Genomic DNA, 23,480 nt, shown 5'->3' on the forward strand with positions numbered 1-23,480 from the left:
ATTCTTGCTATTATTTTTTCCAGATTTGGGCCCCTTAAGGAGAACGCGTCCGGATTTTGTCCCCTCTCTCCCCCCACTTTCGGCAAGCCTGGTGACAACACAATGCGATGACACTATTACCAACTGAAAAAATAATTCTTACCATTTAATATGAATTGTGACCATCTAATATTTATTCTGACTGATGTTTTCTGACCTTTTAATATATAATTCTGACCACAACCATATTAAAATTCTCAGCCAAAAATACGATCTATTTATAAGTAGTTCAAAATTATTTATGTTTGTTTTCCTGTAAATATAGCTTGCATTTGTTAGTTTTTAATGAAATGTTTTCTTCGTTATTTTATTCCGAGTGACGTTAAGCAAATCTGCTATGGTGCTATGTAAGTATAAAAAATATATATATATATTACAATATTATAATCTGTTAGTCTCAAAATAATTAATTTTCTTATCTTTTTGAAAATATAGCGTTGCTATATAACTTTGTCACAGCCCTATTTTAGCACGTTGCATTGCAATGTGAAAACTCGTATAGTGCGATTTTTTTATACACGTTTTCAGATGTAGCTTGCAACTTCAATTCCCTTGTGGCATATCAATATAACGTGATGCAGTTGATTATTTTACGTATTATAATGTTTACAACATTAGTTTAGAAAATGCTTCTACAATATTTTATATCGGGATTGCCTTAAAATACCTTCTAAACACCCTTTATTTATTTTTAATATTCAACACAGCTTATTGCTTCTCGCGCATGCTCTGTTTTTCGTCACCCAACGCTCGCAGAGTTCTTGGCTGTTTTCGGTATTTATTTCATAAAAAACTACTACTACAAACTAATCATTCAAATATGTAGTTTGCTTGTAGCTTCATTCTATCATAACTGATCTTTTGACACAAATCTATCTCGACCATATTTAAATATTATGCCTTATTTGTTAAAAAAATTCGACTGCTAATTTTATTGCTGTTCTTTTAAAAAAGAGGCTAATTTCCGTTGAACACGAAATCTTCTTATTTCAGATTACGATCCAATTCTTTGATTATTTCGCTAATAACATTGTTAATTTGTACAATTTGCATACTATCCCCGACTAACTGCGGAGTGTTTTTATTCGATATGTTACTCATTGTAGATATTGAAATTTCACTCCAGGTATTACCTATATTTTTAATAGCTTAATGAATAGCATATTATTTTCAGAATTGCTTTAACGATTTAATACCCTAGCTCAGGGGTCGGCAACCTTTTGAGACGGAAGAGCCAAAAGTTACAATTTACAAAATTTCCCAGTTTTTAAAGAGCCACTAACATTTTTATTTTAATATTATGGTATTTGATTAGGTTTAGGTATATCAATTTGATTTCTGATTTAAAATAATAGCTTTAAATATGAAATAATATTTATTCATATAACACCATTCATATACACCAATAACTAAACAAACAGAACAGTGTTGCCACATTTCAAAAATGTCAGCTGTCCGTATACTCTCTACTCCACCTATTCCCACTGTTCTCTGTTGAGTGTTTTTATCCTGTTTAAAGTTTTTTTTGCAGTATAATCTTTTTTATGAGTTTTGAAAATAAAATAATTATTAATATTTGCGCATGGAACTAGAGAGCCGCATGCGGCTCGCGAGCCGCAGGTTGCCGACCCCTGCCCTAGCTGCCTGCCTAAATGTGGTCTGTGGATAATATTTTTAAAGGTATGTATTACACCTTAATCCCTTGGTTGAATAATAGAAGTTAAATTCGGAAAAAGGAAAATTATATTTATGTTTTCATTTAAGCCAGGTGGCGCAATATTTAATGCATTATTAACTAACAATAAAATTATTATATTTTCAATATTTTTCAACCTCTTGCATAAAATTATATTACAGGTAGCAATGTTTCGGAAATACTTTTCAAGGCCATTGGGTTTTCACTGTGGTAAATTAAAAGTATATTGGCTTATTTTTAGATACTCTAAAACTTGGCAGAGATTTATTTAGGATATGTATGACCGATTAGGATTTTTTTCCAATACCGAAACATTGCTATGTTTTAGAAATTCTTTACCAAATTTTACACATTCGCAGCGAAATTTTTTTTTTATTATTTTTAAATCGCAAAGTCAAAGACTCACTATACATGCGTCGTGCAAGTACTTAGAGATCAATGAACGACTTCTTTAGTAGCTTATCGTCCGCCGTCATAACTGCATAATTCAAACTCAGTCACATGGCTTTAAACGTGTAGATCAGAAATCGCCAACTCGTTATTACGTGAGATTTTCTTACGAAAATAGCGCTATTGATTCGCGTAACCTTTAAATCTTTATTTATATAAAATATATACTTGGTTATATGTATATATATGGTCGAGCAGCGTAAAAATTTTCGAGAGCTACTACTCATTAAATACTAGTTTCTTTGTCGATGTCGATTAATTGAGCGTTCGTATTCCTCTACACATTTTCTAAAAAAAACTTTGATTTTATCTACATATAATGGTTTATTTGAGATTCAACGAAAAGACCCGTGTTTGTAAAGAAACAGACAACGTGACTGTTACCAGTTTTTATCGGACCAAAGCATTTCGATAAATGGGTGAAAAATCACGTTGTATTACAATGTAAATATATAATACTTCAAACAAACTTAAGAAATGAAGTTAAAAATAATTTAATCAATTATGGCTAAATTTAATTCTAACTGTTATATATGATACATTACTTATGATTTTTACCACAAGCTCAACCCAGCTCAATAATTAAGATAAAATTAACTTTTTAAGGAGCAGAATAATGAATTTAAGTACCCTAATTATTTTTTAATTACACCTTGAAAAAAAAAGCTAACCTTTCTTTTCTTGAAACACGAGATGATAATCTACTCATTAGATTTTTGTTTGTGCATTTAATATTGATCAGGAGTCAGCAAACATTTAAGAGAGAAAAGTTAAACTTAAGATATTTTTTAGAGCTTCGAACTTCATTCACAGCATCGCGGACTTTATTTTATATAAAGGTAATTTAATTTATTCAAATTGCTTGTCGAGGTTTTTTAAGCCGAGCAGCGCATAATTTTTGGGTATTTCGCTCTTACATTTTTTTTTCAATTTTAAAATAATATAATTACTAAATTATTATTGTATTTTTTATTGGCAGAGTAGTGCTAGTTTTCTACCAGTTATATGCGAGAAAAATTGTTTTATATATAGTTTATTACACACAAATATATCATTTATGTACACTACGAGTACAGGTGTCAGTATGGGGCGGTTATGTTGAATGAGAAGTCGTAGAACCGCAGTCTCTCTGGTTCCTCGTTATCAACTGAACAGTGTCATGATGCTCATCCATGAGTTCGTAAATGTTGGTCACAAGTGTGAGAGTGATAGTGCCATGACCAAGTGTCAAAAACTTTATACAGGTTATTCGATGAAGTTTAGATTATGGGAGAGGATTCCTAATAAAAACATCCCTAATAAAAGTGTAATTTTCGAAATGGACATTAGTAGGTGGTCGTCCGATAATTGCAAAGGATACAGCAATGTATATTCGATGCGAGAACATATTTAGACGTGTGTTTTATAGCTTATGAAAAATAGGTTTAAAAAATTGTTATGTTGTCCTAAATGACGATTTTTGATAGTTTTCATAGCCATTGGGCAATATTTTTATGAGTTAATGTTTTTTTGTTTGTTGTTGTAGTTATTTAACCCTCACGTACCTAATTAACCACATAGATTATTTTCTTTTATCAATAAAGCCCTAGAAAATCGCGATCGCGTCCCATATTCTTACCCGTCGCGCCCAGGACTTTCCTATTTTAGAGGCCATCCAGCTTCTCAAACACAAGGATGTTATTGGCGATAGCTATGAGGAGCTGGAAAAACATTTAAGATGGTTTTCATCTATTTTTAGGTGTGAATCGTAATTTTTTTAAATCGTGTGAATATTTAATAATATGTTTTTGAATACGTTTATGCAATATATTGTATATGTATGTATGTATGTACGTGTGTTGAATGTTAAATAAAATTTGTTTAAAAAGAAGGATATATTAAATGAGCAATATATAAAATAATTGTTTCATAAAACGTAATTGTTTCACAGTAAACCTCCCATTAATAACTCTCAGCAACGAATACTTTTCCTAAGAAATTATCTGAAGATTTCTCTCACATAAATGCACAAACAATTCGATTTATTGTATATAATAAACTATTTATTTAAATGCACATATATTTTTAAATAATCCCATGTTAAATCGCACCCTTACATAATAACAATTATGACGCATTTAGGAAACCTGTTGGGTCATAAAGGTCAGACTTGTAATAAAAAATTAACTAAATAAATAAAAATCGTTACAAAGCGTTACAATGCGCTACAAAGCGGTAGCTCTGTTTCAACAGGGTATGTCAATTAAGGATTCTGTGTCAAAACAACCCGAGAATTTATTCTAGAAAATTCAAAGTTTTTTTGCTGTCTACTACGAAAATGTAAGTGTACTCTTTATTAAAACCATTGTTTTAAATAGTCAACCCATTGTATTTGTTTGTAACGTAATAGGCATTAGCCCAATGCGTTACAGTGGTGAGACACATTTACACAAGCTTAGTGATACGCCAAACTAAAAGTTAAATCTGGAAAAATGCGACATTTATTTTATTTTTGATAGTGTATTTTCATTAATAAAAATAAGATTGCTGCGGAAATCGAACCCGTGGCCCTGGATCATTGGTCCAGCAGTTCACCTTTTGAAAAACACAATCTTAATCGTGTTATGAAAACGCGAAAACATATACATACATACATGCATATATGAATTAATAAATAGATTAGCTACGTGAAATAAAAGTATTGTCATCTTAGTTTTAGCATTTTATGATTTATAAATTTGATAACAATTGTTTGAGAGAGCTACTCTTTTGATTGGCATATCAGAATATAAATATTTTTACTCGCATGAAGGACTATACTGTTAAATAGTAATGGTGTGATTACCATACTACAGTGCTTTTGAAATATTTGCCAATCTGATAGTATGAATAAGGCAACATAATAGAATAGAGGCGTTTCATATTTGAGCTTTTCAACACAAATTTCCGCCACACGTGTGTGCGAATAAAAGAACACGTGATCATTTCCGTTTTTAAAACCGGATTGGTTTTAAAATTTCCGAAATTACGAATGCTTGGAAACGTGCTTCTGTGTTTTGTTACAAATCAATAAAAAAACCGAACTATTAAATAAATTGCAAGAATCGTAACTAAAAATATATATACAAATACCGATAACTATGTATTATTATAACACATATTATTAAAATTCAACGGAGAATTTATAAAAGTGGTAAAAATGAACCAAATAACTTTCGAATGTACGACTGGTATAGATTATGCTTTGAAGTGTTATTGAATCATATATGCATGTTTTAACCTTTTCGTCTCTGCAGCCTTTTACAGGTCCTTATATGATCTTTATATGTCCTTTCCTTGTTTTAGTTGTTATTTCTATTTGTTTGAAGCTTTTCCAACCTTTGTAAGCGCAGTAGTTCCACCTCTGTTTTTGCCACTCTTCCACACTACAATACAATTAAATTGTAAACGCCCAAGGCTGTTTATTACCATTTCGTCATAGCTTGCTGATATCATTTTTTGTAATAATTAATCATAATTGAATAGTTTTTAATACTATATTTACTCTTTTAACTCATTTCTGCCTCTTCACCCGAAAGCTCTCGCAGAAGATCTAATAATAATATTCTGTATTATTTTAGAGTTATATTGTAGCGAGTAGCCTGTGCATGCATTTAAAAAGCATTTCGCCAAAAAAAAACTGACAAGCGATATGACGCTTAAATTTCCTTTCCAGCGCAAGTAACGCTTTTAATACTGGTATTTATTATTGGTATATGCTTAAGTGATAAATAACGTTTGTCAAATACGTTTATTGTTTGGTAAAAAGCCCAAAAAACCGTTTTCCTACACACCTACATACAATAACGACCGTTACGTTACTCACTCAAATATTTGCGCCTTCAAGAAGAATTTTTCAGGTTCTCGAATCACTACATTATCAATTGCCACACACCGTTTATAACTTTTGAAATTCGCTTACTACTTGGAAATAGAAAAGAATTTAATACTAAGCTTGTGCTAAAGCGACACAAATGATTCAGTACGGGACTAGGCAATCAAGCCGACTCCATAGAAGTCATAAAAAAGCAGCTGAGTGGCCTATCCACTTCAGTCATCAAATTTGGTCCATTCATCTTGAGTCACCAAGAGTTATATTTGAGATATTTTTGTTCAATCCATTACGTAAAAAAGAGATGTATCATACTAGATTCATAATAGTTACAATATATGTATTTTATTATTTCATAACATTTCTAACCTATCCTGTTTTGATGCGGCCTGCAGCAGCTTTATGTGACCGCATAATATGGCGCATTTAAAATAGATATTCTAGTATCTTACGTTTAAACTACACAGACATGTGAAAAAATACTTTTTGAAATTTTTTTTATTTTTGTTAACTGCGTTTTATGCAATTTTTAATGCTGATTATAGAAATGACATTATTTTTTTTCTATCACGTAAGGTGGAAACATATTTGGGATTTCTAACTCTGACTTCGCAGGCAGTAAGACGCAGGTGGAAACAAGTGAGAATTTTATTATATTATATTACATATTGCGACAGCTGATGATGGGCGAGATGTTTTCCCCAAGCAGTGGTGAAAAGCTGGCGAAGGGATGTTGTCGGTGGAAGATCCTCAGAGGTCTTGTAGGTGGCTTGGCAGCAACGGTATTTAGGAGGTTGATCCTTCTCTGCTACGGTGATTGTATTTATGATGGAGTTCCTCTCAGGATGTGAACGCCCATGACAATATGTTGTCCGCGGGCGAACGGGTGAACGGAAGTCTGCAGGAGACTGCTTGTGAATGCCTTCTCCTCATCGCAGTCCAGGCTTAAGTATCCAGGGCTACAAAGCTTGCTAACCAATCACAATTATGCAGTGATCATCCAGCCAATCGATGCACTCGCTTCTTAGAGTCAACGAAATAAATAAACACCTTTAGAAAGTGACATTTGTTTGAAGGTGAATTGCATATGTCTAACAGTACTTTTTGTATCCTTACGGTACTATGTTGTTTCCGCGACCGTTTCGTAACAAAGAAATATTAATTCAATGCACTGGAGAATTCTTGCGTGTTATTTATGAGGGAAGCCTTTAGTTCAAGACGTAACGAGAGTCATAACAAGAGCTTTTGTGAGATCGCACTATTGTTAAATAACCACTTTTGGAATTACACAACTTTCACGAATAAGGTCTTTTTAATGTTGTGTTCTAATCTTGACACACTAATAAATACCAAAAATACACAAATATGAAAACTAAAATCATTTCGAAAGCTTCCAATAGATACAAAAAATACAAGTCATTATAGCAACGTCTTCTCTGTCCCGCAAAATTTATTTTTCCGCTTTTGTTTTTGTATTCTGCTGAGGATCATTATTTTTCAACATCCAGCAATATTCCGTGATTCGTCACATTCGTCTTCATTGATATTGTATTTCCATTATCTTTATGTCCTAGTGAAATCTTTCACCTTGCTCCTCGCTTAATGCATCCAAATTTTCATGAAAGTCGTCCATATGTGAATGAAGCAAATGTACTTTTATACTCAATGTGTTATAGCCCAGGATTTTGAACTTTTTCAACATATCTCCAACAATATATGTACTTGTAGTTGACTAACATTATCACCATGGACTGTATTTTTGAAGCATATGCCCTCTTTTTATTTAGAACCCAACGCGCGCGAGTTTTCGATAGTATAATTTTTCGGAAACTCAGTTTATTGATATTTTGTTTCTTAAAATATAAATAAGTTACTTGTATTCATATTTAAATCGATGATATGAGAAAGATCTTTGTTAGATTCTAATAAAGGTTTTTTTTTAATATAATGGTTTTTATAATATAATGTTTTAAATCAGTAAAACTCAAAAATGTGGGTATTGTCGAAATGTTATTTTCCTATTGGCCAATTAAAATTCTATTTGTGATCTAAAAAGGTAAAACACTATCACGTGGCAAATATTCGGTAAATTTAATTCAGCTTAGATAATTATGCCTCGTGCAATTATACAATATATTATATATGTATGTATACGTAATTCTGTGCTAATCTATCAGCAAGTATTGTTAACTGTATAAATGTAGATACATACAAGATAGATAGATATGCATTAGAAGATACGAGTACCTTGCTATAATTATTTACTTTTTCAATCTAATACTGCTTTTCTATTGTATGTACGTATCTTCTCTTCTCTTTTCTATATTCACTATTTTTATACTAAATGAAAGTAAATTTCTATTCTGTCTGTATATCAATTGTGTGATATCAATTATATAAATAATGATGAAGGTTGAGTGTATGTTTAAAAGTATTTTTCAATCATCTCTTAATTTCTATAAATAATTATTAATTTACTTTTAAAAAGGTCAATAAGGTAAATATTCTTTGATCTAAAATTAATATTTAATTAAATATTTTTCCTTTCCTAAAAATATACAACAATTTAATCGAAAAAGTAAAAACAATGAATTAATGTCACGCGGTAAAGCACACAAAAATATGTTTCGTTTAAAAATATCTTTGTGTAAATACCCTTTTATTAGATTAGGCTTGGGGTGAACTATTGTGTGTTGTGGTTTTGTAAAATTAACGTGAAACAATTGTGGAAAAGGTCATAGAAAATAAGGTATATTTGATGATTGTTATATTTTTTCGTTTTCATTTCCCGACACGTGTGCCTCAGTCATAGTGAAAGAAATCAAGGTTTAACGCCACGAAATTGCAACGTGAGTTATTCTCACGGCTAAAAAATGATTCCTCGTGTTTCACATTTTGTATTGAGTGGATTGTTGGACACGTTGAAAAGATCTTCATTAATTTATAAATAAATATTTTGTGAATTTTCCTAAAATACAGATTATAAATAACTGAATTTCTATAACGCTTGAAAACGGTGGTTTGAGCTTTTATAAATATATGTAGCTTATGATAAGTTTTTAATTATTTAAGGGTATTTGCTGTAGATTATAATACTCATAAACATCTTATGCTCATTGCAACTGAAGTGTGGGGGGATCTAACTAGTTGCACCGTTAACTCTGAGGTCATTCAAATGACCATTTCAAACCAATGAAAATAAAATAACAAATAATATAATGTACGGCGAAAACATATTTCATTGATTGGATCATCGAGTGATGCATTGGACCCACCAACATCCTCATATGTGATTCGCCAAAGCTGTCTCGAATCAATAATATGATAGACAATGAGAGAAACGACCAAAGTCGAGCTCAGACCGATAGACGGCATTCAAGGCAAACCGAGAGAGACCCAAATTGACACGAGAGACATCGGCGGATTGTCTAGTAGTCCAGTCAAATAAGGCGAAATAAAGGCTAAACCTCGGAATGAAAGATACCAAGCTGAAATTTTGCACAGACCTTCGTTTTGATGTTCTAAGGACAGGGTGAAAAGTCTCATAAAATATCGTGTCTGCTAATCAAGATATCAAAGGTTAAAGGTCACAAAATTTGTTTTTTTGCAAATATCTCGCGTTTTATGCGTTGCACGTCATTAGATGCTTCACAAAACTTGTAAAGCATAAAATTATCTACAAGTTTAGTTAAAATATTTGTTTTGTATCAATAACCGTTTTTGAGATATAGCGCGAAGAGTGGGAGGCGTACATCCGTTTATAGAATCCAGCGAGTATTTCTACCTGCTTAACTTGGTATAAGCTTTGAAAAAGTAAACAATCGTGAAAAAAGTGGTCTCGGCAAGTCGTTTGAACCATAATTTTATTACTTTCTTCGTTGTATTATTAGGAATTAAAAATTAAATATTGCTCGACAAGAAATTTGTGCGAAAAAATTGAAAGAGTTGAGAGATGTCCTTACGGAGTATGTACCAGATGATAAGATCATTTCCAAATTAAGAGAAAAATATTTAACTGATATTATAATTATAACGAAGATTGGATCATTCCCTACTTTTTCTTTTCGCGATGCTCAAGCTTAAGTTTTATCCATAGCTTGGTATGAAAATAAAAAAGGCACTTCGGAAGAAGAACACTTGCGCGTAGTGGAAGCTGCTGCGGCGATTATTAGAGAAGATATTCGATCTTCTGTTGTTGAGACCAAGTCTTATCCGCCCCCGAGTAAAATATTAATGAAGAAATTCCGAAAACTTTATTACATTTTCTGCAAGAAGTTATTATAAAGAACAGAAAAGGAAAGACGGGGCATTTTAAAACTAAATACACAGCTATAAGTCATGCTATAATGACTTCCATACGAAAACGGTCCTTTTCTTCGCAGTTATTAATAGGCCTATCTGTATTTCTTCATAGAAAAAATACAGATAGGCCAAACATCCAAAAAGACTTTTGGATGTTTTGTCAAGTTTAGGTTTTTTCGCTTCATATAGTGATACTGTAAAATGGTAAATTTCAGCTGTTTATCACCCACAGCCTCGTAATCAACCATCATAGTCAAGTGCCTTAGTACAGTATGCAGCAGATAATGCAGAAAAATATTTATACTCTTGATGGCTATAATACTGTTCATATAATGGTAATGATAAAAATAATAACTCCAAAATCTGAAGTTATATCTGATGACCGCATAAAGAAATTTACAACAAAACCAAGTGCAAAGGAGTTAGCAGCACTATCACATATACCCCTTCTAGTGTATGAAAATCATGTCGTACCCGGATTGAGCAAGAGATTCAAGTTCAAAATTTTAATGATGTAGAAGAACTAACCGAACAAATATTTAATGTAGTTGATTTCTTGTGGAAGTACGGAAAGTGGAAAAATAACTCACCGTTGCCAGGGTGGAATGGATTTATTGAACAACTTACAAAAAACAATGAGAACTTTGTAACTTCTCGGATTCTGTTTCTTACTTTTATTCATCATCCTGTGAGTAATATGGACACAATTTACACTACATTACAGTGTGCTATAAACACTGCCAAGAAACATGAACAAAGAACATGCTTAATAACTTTTGATCAGCCGTTGTACATAAAAGCACGTGAAATCGTAGCAGCTTCAGATGCTAGCTCAGACTTGTCCAGAGTAGTTGTGAAACTAGGAGGCTTTCATATGCTTATGTATGTCTTTTATTGGATGCATAGGGTATATAATGAATGGAAGCGGAATCAAGGAAGCTCTTAGTACAATTTATGCATCGAATTCTGTCGACAAAATGTTGGATGGTCCCGCTTTTGCAAGAAGTATCAGAGGCCATACGTATTACTTTTTGCATTATCGATGATGATTTTTGAAGATATGGAGATTGAAAGTTATAATGCTTTAGATGGGTTCATTCAGCAGATAACAATTTGCGATGTTTTCTACGAAACTGTGGAAGAATGTACAGGTAACTCTGGCTCCGTAGTTTACATAGCGTTATCTTATAAACGGATGCGCGCTTCCCACTCCCCGCGCTATATCTCGAAAACCATTAACCATACGAAGAAATAATTTATAACAAACTTGTAGAAAATTTTATTTTCTATAAGTTTTGTTAAAAATTTAATGACATGCGACGCAAAAGAGGCGAGATATTTGCAAAAAAACGATTTTTATGACTTTGACCTTTAATATCTTGATTAGCAGACACGATATCTTTTGAGACTTTTCACCATATATTTAGAACGCCAAAACAAAGGTCTGTGCAAAATTTCAGCTTGTTATCTTTCATTCCGAGGTTAAACCCTTATTTGACTGGACTATAGGGAGAATCACGAGGATACCTTGAATCTTGATATATTGCAATGTCACACGGGCCACATGCTTACTATCGCTGACAGAATATCCTCCAAAATATTCTTATTATTTTTATTCAATAATCTGATAAAAATATTTCTTACCGGAAAATTTAATTTAAACTTATTTTTTCTAATTACGTGGACAACAATTCTACTACAATTAAATACTAAAGTATTTATATATTTAATTTTAAATGAACTATCTAACGAACTCATTGGTTAACTTGTGTCGGGAAGTCAACGAACTTGCAAAAAGTGTTACGAAAGCATCAACTGTGGTACATGTGTTAAGAATCATTGGATTTCATAATCGATCGCCAATGTTTCGGTATCTCATCCGACCGGGACTGAGCAAGGTCGAATAAACGGAATGCATGCCAAATTTTCAGTTTGTATGAACTATAAACGTAGTATGTGTATCATATATTCATTTGCAGGGACGTACTTGGGTTACGTTTTCCACTTGTTGGCAATTTTCTCTAGGAATTGTGTAATTTTATCGATTAAATTAATACATTTCTTATTATAAAAACGAGCGATTATACTCGACAGTTCCAACCACGTGTCAAGGGTTGAATGTTAAAAAACAAACGTGACACTAGCGATGGTGGAATGTACACGTGTCTGTGTGACCTGAGCTTGCCCTTAATTGTGTGAGGATTTTCCTAGTTTCAATCGGACAACTGGGTTATCGTTTTGTATCCTTGTGCGTCGTTGGCTTAGATCTAACCCCTCGTTTCTTTTAATAACAGTTGGATTCAATATCTCAATATTTTCCTATCACTTATGTCTAAATATCTGTTTAAAATAGTATTTATAATAAATTTAATATTCTTTTTGTAGAACATACAATTTATTATTACAGTTTTAGTCAATGGAGTGTAAAATAAATCATTAGTTAGAGAAAATATATTTTAATCATAAATTAATTGAACATATTGTAACACTGTTTAATATATTATTTTGTATATACATATACTATTAAACTATGAACATTTTAAAATAAATATACCAAACTCTAAAATTATTAATTATATAATTATTATCTCACTCGCCACCAGCTTCATAGTGTTTTACTTAGAGTATATACATATGTATGTATATAAAATAAAAGCTTAAGAGCTCAGTCGCGATTTTGTTATGATGTTCAAAGCGTCAATTTGTCTCTGTATTTTCAGGTTTCATTATAATGTGTTATTCAGTGATGCTTATAAAAATACATAATAACTCATATACATATATATTATACAATATATTTTTGTGTATTTTAATAATATGTATTATGTATTGTGTTTTGTCCAACATGACAATGGTCTTAATTTAATTTAAGTATATATTTATTTGTACATATATTTATTATAATGTCAGAGAAATCATTTTTCTCCACCTAAATGAAAAATATTTAATTTACATAAGACATATATGTATATTTCCATATATGTATTAGGTTGTTTCATATGAAGTGACTGATTTTTCTATTAAGATACAAAACGCTTCATTTTTTTAATTACAATTTTATTATTCAAAATATGCTTAATTTACAGAAATGGTATTTTGCCAACGATTTACCAACAAATAGATCATTTGTTTACAAAAATCTTAATTTTTAACCCTTTTAGTGCCAAATAAAATTAGACGGTGTATGCTTAAAATACCAAGCATTTTTTTTGCCAAATATAGATAATTTTATAAATATATTTTTAACGCTCGCCCTTCAGTGAGAAAAAAGACGACGGTAGTTCTATCGATCGACTAATTGAGTACTGTCTGGTGACTATATATTTATTTGCTTAATTACTTCATGTTTATAGTAAATATTTAATTCGATATACGTGTGAATAATGATAATTACATATTAATGGGCAACACGTGTAAATCATTAATTACATACAATTTGATTAATTTGTAACATGTGTCTATTATAATGTATTCGTTGCTATGCGAATTTATGTTTAATAAAATTTCGTTTTCGACCATCGTGGCGCATTGGGGTAACCTGTTAGGCCACGATGGTCTTAATTTAATCTAAAAAAAAAATAAAAAAATATGAGATTATTGAACTATTGGCGGTAGTTAATTTTTTGGTCCCAACATATTTTTTTTAAATATTTCTAAAAAAAATTGCTTTTTTTGCCTTTCGGTCAGCTCGCGATTTACCCATTTGTCCATTTTTTTTTTAAATAATTGTAAAGGAAATTTGTAAGCCTGCTGTTTTGTGGATTACCTTCAATAATGTTACGCAATCTTACTTCTTTCAATTAAATTTTCAATGTAAACACTTTACAGTCCATTATTTTCACACGAGAGTTCTGCCCTAAGCTCGCATCCAGTAAAGGTTACGCCGAATCGACACGTATGACACCTTGGCGCACTGGATTAAGACAGCCGCTTCCATTTATATGATCATATCTGATCCAGCCAAGCATTCACCTTGAATCACCAAGGCAAGCGTCACGGCACGAATCGCACGAAATATATACGTCCAGATTTAAAACATATATTAATTTCAGCTAATAAGGTAAATTCGTGATTGCGATCGAACGAAGAAAATTGGTGTAAAAAGTGTTCTTATATAATTAGAGAATCCATAATGACGGGCTTAAAGCAACTACAGTGGTTTGGAATATTTGAGCAGCACAATTATTTTAAAAAATCGATATAAACAGAGTGTAGAAAACTTTCTCGCTAGTCAATTTCTTTTCATTTTAGTTTATATTGTTTTGCTGAATCGCGTCGCATACAAAACTATGTGTGAAGAACCAAATCGTGTGTCGCCACAGTAGAGAAAACTTCAATCAATCATCACTAAAGAAGTAATTAAGGCGACGATCTTCTAATGTGTTATTATTTGAAAAAGAAGAACACGTTTTCAACGCATCAATGATTTGGTGATTTCAAAATGCGAATGTCGCAATAGGCCGTGGCGCACGTGGCGCGACCTCAAATTCGACACGTGCGCCACGCAACGGTTGAGTTTGCAATCCATTAACATCATTGAATGCGACCTACGGAAAATTTGCATTTCCTCTTCCGGCGCTTGCCTAAACACACGTTGAAAGAGTGAAGAATTAAGCGATGGCATCTCAAATAACAATAAAAAGCAACGTTTTCCCGTTCTCGAAATATTTAATATTCTTACCGTTAAGACATATTTTTATTATATTTTTATTTTTACCCTTTGCATATGAAATACAGAGATGTATTTCATTTATTTTAATAAATAGGACTAACAATGTAAAGTAATACTTTATAATAAGTAATACCCTAAACCAAAAAGTTATATAAAAATAAAAATAAATATTAATATTTTTTAGCTATGCAGCTATACTTTGCAACGCGTCATAAATTAAGCAGAAAGTTTACCTTAGATATTGTGGGCGTTTCAACCACCTGCACAATTAATTTAGAAGTCATTCTAACGACCATTTCATTGTTGACTTCCGAGAAGTGATAATTACTTTGCGCTCTCCTATTGATCAAAATTCGGTTTTAATAAACTTTGACCAATACTTTCATATTAGAAGCTCTCATATTTTTAAAACATAGTGTAATGTCTGTATTTATTCTTCCTGTTATTTTCCCCTGAGAGATGAGTTGGCTTAGTTTGTATTTTAGAGTTCTAAAACTATAATTAGTTTTAGAATTTTCATTTGGTTTGGTTTGGGTTTGAACAGTAAATGGACATTTCGCAACTGTCAAATTGGGTTTCATAGACATTTTAGATCAACATATTAGCGCTTATAAGTTAAATTATATTTTCTCTTTAGTAGAAATATATATCTACTAGTTAAAATGTATTTGGTCTTCACTAGTGACAATGTAACTTCACTGAAAAATACACATTCACTGTAACATTTATACATCGCATGTAAATAAATAATGATAAGTGTGTAAATGTATATATTACTACATATGGAAAAGTTGAAAACATATAATATTACTAGCACCTACCAGATTTAAATAAAAATATGTATATCTACTGGTGAAAATGTATTCCGATATGAATTCACTGAAATGCAATATTAAAAAAATATTTTCGGGATGGATTCGAAACTATTTTTTATTTTTTGAGGGATAACCTCAGAATTTCTGGATTAGAATCAGGGACGTCATTTATTTTTTTTCCTGGGGAGGGTTGTGATAACAGTTGATTAGTCAGTGGTCGTTTTTTTAATATATCCATTTCTTTTAGCATTTTCATTAAGCTAGGGTTAACAATTTAAATAGTCTTACTATAGATTTTGAGACATGTAAGTTACAACAATTATTGCCGTAGAGATAATTAAAAAGATGATGAACCAGAAGCTGAAATTCACGTACAAGTTGTATGATTATAAGTATTTGTTCTCGCCCTAATCTGTGTCATGTACTCTCCAAATCATCTATAAAAAATAGATTCTAGAAGATTTACTTAGCTGAACCTGGTCTGGTCCTGGTGAAAAGTGACTGATTTTTTTAGTTGTCTTGGTCCGATACTCATCCAAGTAGAAGTGTCAAGCTCTGAAGTATATTTTGAGTGAAAGTATCATTGAGGATTCGAGGAAGTCCATTTCATTTCTCGATCGTCGATGTCTTTGGCTGTCTTGTCGTCAGGATCAGGAGTATCCAATTTTAGCAGAAAAGTGATAAAATTTACATATAGTGCTTTGGTGACAGGAGGTATTGGGTGGCAATTTGACACAGTTTGAGCCGCTGTAGTAGTATTTTTATTGGATATTTATAGTTACATTATTATTATTTATATACAGAGTGAACGGGGCGCGTGGTCCACACCGGCGCGGCATGCGAGCCCGCCAGGGTCGACAAGAGAAGAGTCCGTCACGCCACTGTTTCCAGAGTGCCGCCAAGTTTTGGTCATAATACACCTAAATAAATACCTATATAAATAGGCCCACTACAGTGCCTTTTGTCACGACCAATAAGTATAAAGCAGGCTTTAAAATGCAATTTTTTTATAAATTAAAAATTACAGAAAGGGAAAAAAATCGCATACCTTACACTTCATAAGTAGAAACATGGTGTATAACAATACGATTTAGATTCAGCCGTTGATGTGTTACTCTTGTCTCGCTTCCGTCTGTGGTCGATTCCTCGTCGAAAACTGTCGCAGGTTGTCGAGTGACAGCCGAAGTCGTCAGCTAGGCAGTTACAGGATTCCCAGTATTCGACATGAACGAACACTCGACGTTTAGAAATGAGTACGTTCGCACGTAAAGTGAGTGTTGTCTCTAATTTTTGTGATTTATGAAGGAACCAAATACCCAATTTGTTCAGTGCCCTAGGTATTTTCACTTTGTAAGTCGTAATATTCTTTATTCCATTTTTACTTTTGCTTGATTAGGGTTACCATAATTTAGAATCTCTAAGCCGGGACAGCTAAAAAAAGTCACCTCAGACATTTTGATCAAAAATGTCTGATGAAAGCTAAAAATCATCTGGGAATTTTTTCGGATCGGTGATTTCAATTCCGGGACGATTCCGATAAAATCATGACCGTTGACAACCCTAGTTACCAGACATCCTTCCAGTTTCTAGGGTGTATTAAAATGTACTAATACAGATTTTATGTATTCGTTTTAGAATATTCTAACCTAAAATGTGTTTCAATTTTATTTCCTTTATATTGACCCTAAAAATATTCTCCATAATATGGTTAAGTTTGGATCAAATCTATTATTGATTAGCAAAATGATTAAAATAGTTTTGAAAATATGTACTGAAAACAATAAAATTGAAAAGATTTTACTTTTTCCTGATATTAAACCCATATTGATAAAATAATTATTCCTTAACGTTATGAGTTAGTGCTATTTGTGGTCAGTGCATTTATTCGTGGTTTAAATTCAAGATAACAGCATCAGATAAAAAGCAAAATTCTGTAATAAAATATAATCACATTTTGCAAAAAATAATAATGCTATTCAAAGAAAAAAATCGTGATTTACTGCATTCATATTTTTTTGCTTATCGATGCTTGATTGAGACGCGCGCTTTTAAATTATCTTAAAGTTGTCAACGTCAGTTCTCCAGAGAGACAAAACTGCGATTGTCTTACGATTCTTCCAGTGGACCTCAAAGTTCACGTTTATGTCCTGGTCAGGGATTCCTGAAAAACACAAATTTCAGATATTTGTACAACTCACTGAAATTTTCATAAATGAGTCATCCCTTATCTTGATCGTATCGCCGCGACATGCATATGTAAGAGTCATTAAAAATCAATTTTACATCTATAATTTCACATGTTTCTTGAATTATGTTCACGATTTAATTTTTAATTTATCTGTTCTGATTTTATTTTTAATTTCGTTTAGAGAATGTTTAGCTTTTCAGTGCTGCGATCGATATTACATTGTGGTACTGAATTGCCATTTTAATATATATTCTTATTTGTGTCCCAAGTACCAAAACAAAATCAAACTGTAAATTTACTTACTAGAGGCATTATATTTTTTTCCCAAACAATAATACAATTGAGAAATTGTATCACACGATTTACATGCGTAAAATTCTCCGTTGGCTTGCGATAACGGAGTATTCCCTTTTTAATATACGATAGTGATATACACCATTATACACATTGGGCAAAAAGTCATTGAACTAAAACTATAAACGCGTGCTAATTTTATATATAATAACATAAATGAGGTGTAATAAATATACAAATACTTACAAATTAAGTGATTTATTACTTAATTATAATAATTTGTGTACTTTAAAAGTAAATTTGGAATATAAATAAACTGCTACAACAAATTATTCGGAATATATTAATGCAATAGTCAACAAGTTCTTGCTTCGTGACCTACAGAGTTGAATAAGCTCTCATTCTAAATTAAAAGAAATTACATACTTGATAGTGTAAATTTATTTTATGTTTTGTATATATTCGCATTGCCTTATTTTAAGTACTATTTTAAGCATGACAATAATTTGCAATACATATAATCATATTTGTATCATAAAATTATTTTATTTTTAGCAGGTATAAAAAGTTAACTACATGTAAAATATTAATGGTATAATGAATATAAATAATTTTTCAGATGAAATACAAACAAAATTCTCAATGCTTTTACAACACTAAGCAAACATTTTTTAATATCGTGATGTATAGAGATTAATAATGGATTTTCAATTTCCTCCATTTCGGTTGTTTATTTTTCATTAATTTATTAAAAATCTGACCATAATGACTTTACAGGTTTCCCCCAATGAGTTATGATGGTCTGAATGATATTTTTATGTAACTGATTTTTTTTTACAGAGTATTTTTCATCTCAAATTAATTGTATGCATTATCTTAACAATAAACTATAAAATAGTAAAACATTATTCACTGGTTTCTATTGCAATTCAAATAGACGCATATAGTAATCTTATAAATGTAACATGAATATGAAATTGATTCCGACAGTTTTCATTGTATATATGTAATATAAGCGTGTGTGCCATGCTAAACTATTTTTTTTTATCTCTTAACTTAAGGTGACCAGATTGTAAAAATATTCAAATAGGATACTAAAAATGATAAGTTCATCTCAAAAAAATTTCGAGGAGAACAAATTTCTGTAGGAACTAAAAATGGGCATTTCGAAATTTTTTGTTCAAAGACTATCTCAGAAAATTATTTAACCTGAAGCTCCACTGGTTTTAAGTAACAATTTTTTGCCATAACAATATTTGTAGTATTAAATCTATATAAATCTTTATTTATTATTAAATACTTATTAAAATGCTCTGGTAACATATTATTTTCTAATTTATATATAAATAAGTACTAAAACATTCATCTTCAATATTTATTGAATATTCAACCATTCCAAACTCTCAATCATACTTCTATTACTAGTAAATTTATTTTTATTTAATTTTTTTTATTTCCCTATTTTGTAATTTTTGCAACATCGTTTTATCTAATTTATTAAATATATATAATATTCTTGCACAATAATTTAAGTAAGACCATAAAATACTATCGTAGATTTTTTTGTATTTATAGTCTTTCTCATCTTAGATAATATACCTATTTTTATACTATTCTTTTTAATATGTAATTTTAATGTTCCTTAAAATTTCATTTTTTATCTATTGTACAATTATTCCCAAATATTTTATATTATCAACTATATCTATAATATAGTTATCTATAACTATTTTTTTATTACTATCTAACATATTTTGATTAAACTTAATTCATTATTTAAGATTCATTCCAGAACGTCTGGCATCCATGGTGGTTAGTAATTTTCCTGCGTTAGCTTCATATGAAAGAAAAGCAATAGTTTGCTCTTCTCCGCCTTCTCAACCAATCAGTAGTAAATTGAGCGATTGAATCGTATTCTTATCTTGTTTTAGCTCCATGTATATTGCGTTAAAATATTAGCATAATACAGGCAACAGTCGTTTATTTGTTATTTAAATTGTGCCAACTTACAATAAATACCCGTTTGTGAAGAATGGAATAAAAATGACTCATTCGTTGTCACTGAACTCATTAAGAAAAATCTGAAAACATCGTTTTATTCGTGTATAGCACTATTATTTATGAAACATTTAAAAAAATACTATTGGAAACAAAAAAGAGAGAACGCGTGAGATTTTTATGACGGTAAAATCAATAGAATCGTTCTCACGCTCATAAAAACCAACAATTAAAAATTATTCTAAAGTTTTAAAAGATCAATTATAAATTTAGCGCTTTAGAATTTTTTTATACTATTTACAAAGCAGCCCTCCCCCTCCTGCAATTTTATCTCTTTTGTGATAAAATGTTATTCGTCGCCGTTTTTTAAAAAATATATGTATAAAATTCTCCCCCTTTCTCTCATTAGAAATAAAATAAATGCTTAAATAAATTCATCATTATTATTTTTTAATATTTGAATACCAAATTTATTTTTTCATATGGCAATCTTACCTTGACAGTTATCTTTGACGTTTGATAATATTGTAAACATGGAGGATGACGAATTTTGGAATACTAGTGACGTTAAATCAAAGGCTTTGAATTTTGAAGATGATGAGGTTTTTACGATTTATTTTATTAATAGTATATCTAACATATGTGCAAACACCGATCGATTTGTCCGGTTTTAGCCAGCGTCTCAACAATTCAGCAAATTGGGCGCAGAGATAAGAGCCGGATTAAATGAAAATTCCGCATTTGACGCTAGATCGTATGCCAATTCTCAAAACCTAATCCCGTTGAATAATTTAATATCAGAGAAAGCATTGGAGAACAGTGAGTCAAGATATACGTTGAATATCAATATATAAATAAGTAAATTTTAATATGTATTGCTTAATTTAATCAGTATTACTGGCTGATTCTGGACAGCTTTTGCCTGGCTCTAATAAAGTTGATTCCGATGCTGAAACAAGCGTTCCGATAACGCTCAGAAGGATTTTTATCGGTCGTTCGTGTAATCTTACACACCATAAGAGTTTGAAGAGTAAAACTGAACTATTAGATGGCGCTATTGCTGTAGGAGACGGAAATGCTATTCTAGCCGTAAGAATATATGTTTATAAATATATTTTTCTACACAAAAAAATAATCTTGATATTTTTTCTTTTATAGGTTATATTATTTCTTGTACAAACATTGAAAAAAAAACTGGTGCATCAAATCCTTGCTTCACGACCGGTGGCTGTTAATCATTATATTAGTTATCTTGCAATAAGATTGAAAACCAATGAAGTTAATGATTTACTAACGTAAATAACTAATATAATAGAATATCAAAAATAAATACAAATATATATTTAATAATCAAAATTTATTTTTTTAGAATGCTCGGTAGAAGTAGTGATGCAGCTGTAAGTTATATTATATTACAATTTTATTATTTTCATAAACTACTAAATTTACTATGTAAATATTTTAGATTAAACAATATCAAATGATTATGGAGTTTTCTAGTGGTTCAACCGATTCGCTTTTGAATAAATTGAAGAATTTACTATCGAATCATTTCTCTCAACCTTCTGTAGAACCGATACAAGTTAAAATGCTCAACGATTATATAAAACTCATAGGTGAGCTTACACTGCTTTATTACAATAAAATTATCTATAGACTAATATAATTAATGTTAAAATCTAGAATGGCAAAAGTGCATGGGTGTCCAAGAAATACTCAACAAATCTGTTTTACAATGTTTGGCTTATTGTTGCATTAATCATTGGTCAGAGGGTGCAGGAAAAGTTGGAGCACCACAAACAATTTGTCAACAGCAACAAGTATGTACATATAAATTTAAATATGATAATAATTAACGACAAATAAATATATTTTATATTATTACCTACAATATAAAATTAGTATAAATCAACCAGAAGTTGACTGTTATAGGTGAATGTTTCTTAAATTTTCTGACATGCCTTTAAATTACTGAATGAATGGATACTATTGTCCTCATTCTCTCATGGCCAGCTATGAGATATTTATAAATTATTGTTTTGGTAACATCTATAATTGCTTTCTGATTTTGAACATTATCATTTAAACTCATCAGATATTACAACTCTTAACATTAAATTTCATTTACTGTTATTTTTCCTTGTCCTTTATGTCAAGTTAAACAATTAATATTTTCGTCTCCACTTCATTTACAAATGCATGACAAAGATCGCATTGATCGTCAATAAATAAGACTTATAAATAAACTTACTTAGAAATAATAAATATGCTAATTTCTTTACATTACGTAACTCAAATATTTTTTAAGTGATTCGTTATTGATCATAGATGTCACTATATGCAATATGAAAATATTTAATATTTGATTAATATTATCGGTTAATTTATTATTTTAGATTTCTCAATTACAATACGATTGGACAGCTCTTAGCACTCAAGCTGTGTTGAAAAATTGGGAACTCTTAGAAACTATATTTATAAAAAAGGTATGAATTTATACAGATACTAATGACTTTTCTCCTACTTAATTTTTAACATAATAAACTTATTTTTTCAGAACTTCTTGGGCAAAGTTACACTTTCTTGTAGTGTACCATTACCAAGAATCATTGGACGTCTACACGAATTGGGAGCTAATACAATGCTGTTGAAATTGTACTTGAATCATATTTCGTCCGTTAGTCAACGATTGGAACTGGCTGCAAAATATAAGGTTTTAAAATTATTTGTAATTTTTATATTATATATACTTTAAATACTAAAAAATATTTTTATTGAAATATAGGCTCATAACACTGTTATCGATTGCTTTGTCTTACAAAAAGATAAACAAGCTTTAACGCAATATAAAATGACTTTACATCCTCAATCTGAAGAGTATTTTTACGCTGAAAATGTACTAAGGACCACTGTAAGTAAATATTAAAAATGTATAGACTGGTTTTAAGATTCTAATTTAATTATTATTCGTGTTATTTCAGAACATCAAATGGAAAAACTAAATGTATAAAACTTAATATATGCGTGACATACACTGTGATTTTAGCATTTATTAAAAATATTTTTTGTAATATTACAATTAAATGACAAATATATTATTATTTTTAAAATAAAAGAGTATTTTTTGTAAGTGAAGATAAAATACCATGATATAATATATTATTATGGTAGTACTC

The 23,480-nt window shown here is 30.7% G+C and overlaps 1 protein-coding gene across 3 annotated transcripts in view; it reads left to right on the forward strand.

The window, feature by feature from the left end:
• Vps16B (Vacuolar protein sorting 16B) overlaps positions 1-23,419 on the forward strand; it is a 25,973-nt gene extending 2,554 nt beyond the window's left edge. The window contains exons 2-15 of one of the 3 annotated variants that reach the window (XM_088204226.1): positions 24-390; positions 1,632-1,719; positions 16,628-17,094; positions 20,808-20,906; positions 20,979-21,123; positions 21,197-21,393; positions 21,463-21,599; positions 21,674-21,701; positions 21,770-21,920; positions 21,988-22,124; positions 22,701-22,790; positions 22,862-23,017; positions 23,090-23,215; positions 23,286-23,419. In XM_088204226.1, coding sequence (XP_088060352.1) covers positions 17,074-17,094; positions 20,808-20,906; positions 20,979-21,123; positions 21,197-21,393; positions 21,463-21,599; positions 21,674-21,701; positions 21,770-21,920; positions 21,988-22,124; positions 22,701-22,790; positions 22,862-23,017; positions 23,090-23,215; positions 23,286-23,306 — 1,308 coding nt within the window. In that variant the 5' untranslated portion in view covers positions 24-390; positions 1,632-1,719; positions 16,628-17,073 and the 3' untranslated portion in view covers positions 23,307-23,419. Of the gene's footprint in view, positions 1-23; positions 391-1,631; positions 1,720-16,627; positions 17,175-20,807; positions 20,907-20,978; positions 21,124-21,196; positions 21,394-21,462; positions 21,600-21,673; positions 21,702-21,769; positions 21,921-21,987; positions 22,125-22,700; positions 22,791-22,861; positions 23,018-23,089; positions 23,216-23,285 lie in introns of those variants that run through there. The other 2 variants (XM_088204227.1, XM_088204225.1) reach the window with 2 other exon arrangements.
• Positions 23,420-23,480: the final 61 nt, after the last annotated feature.

This window comes from Plectrocnemia conspersa, unplaced genomic scaffold, assembly GCF_051122295.1.
Source record: "Plectrocnemia conspersa isolate PC_06_02 unplaced genomic scaffold, ASM5112229v1 ptg000014l, whole genome shotgun sequence".
Classification (NCBI taxonomy): domain Eukaryota; kingdom Metazoa; phylum Arthropoda; class Insecta; order Trichoptera; family Polycentropodidae; genus Plectrocnemia; species Plectrocnemia conspersa.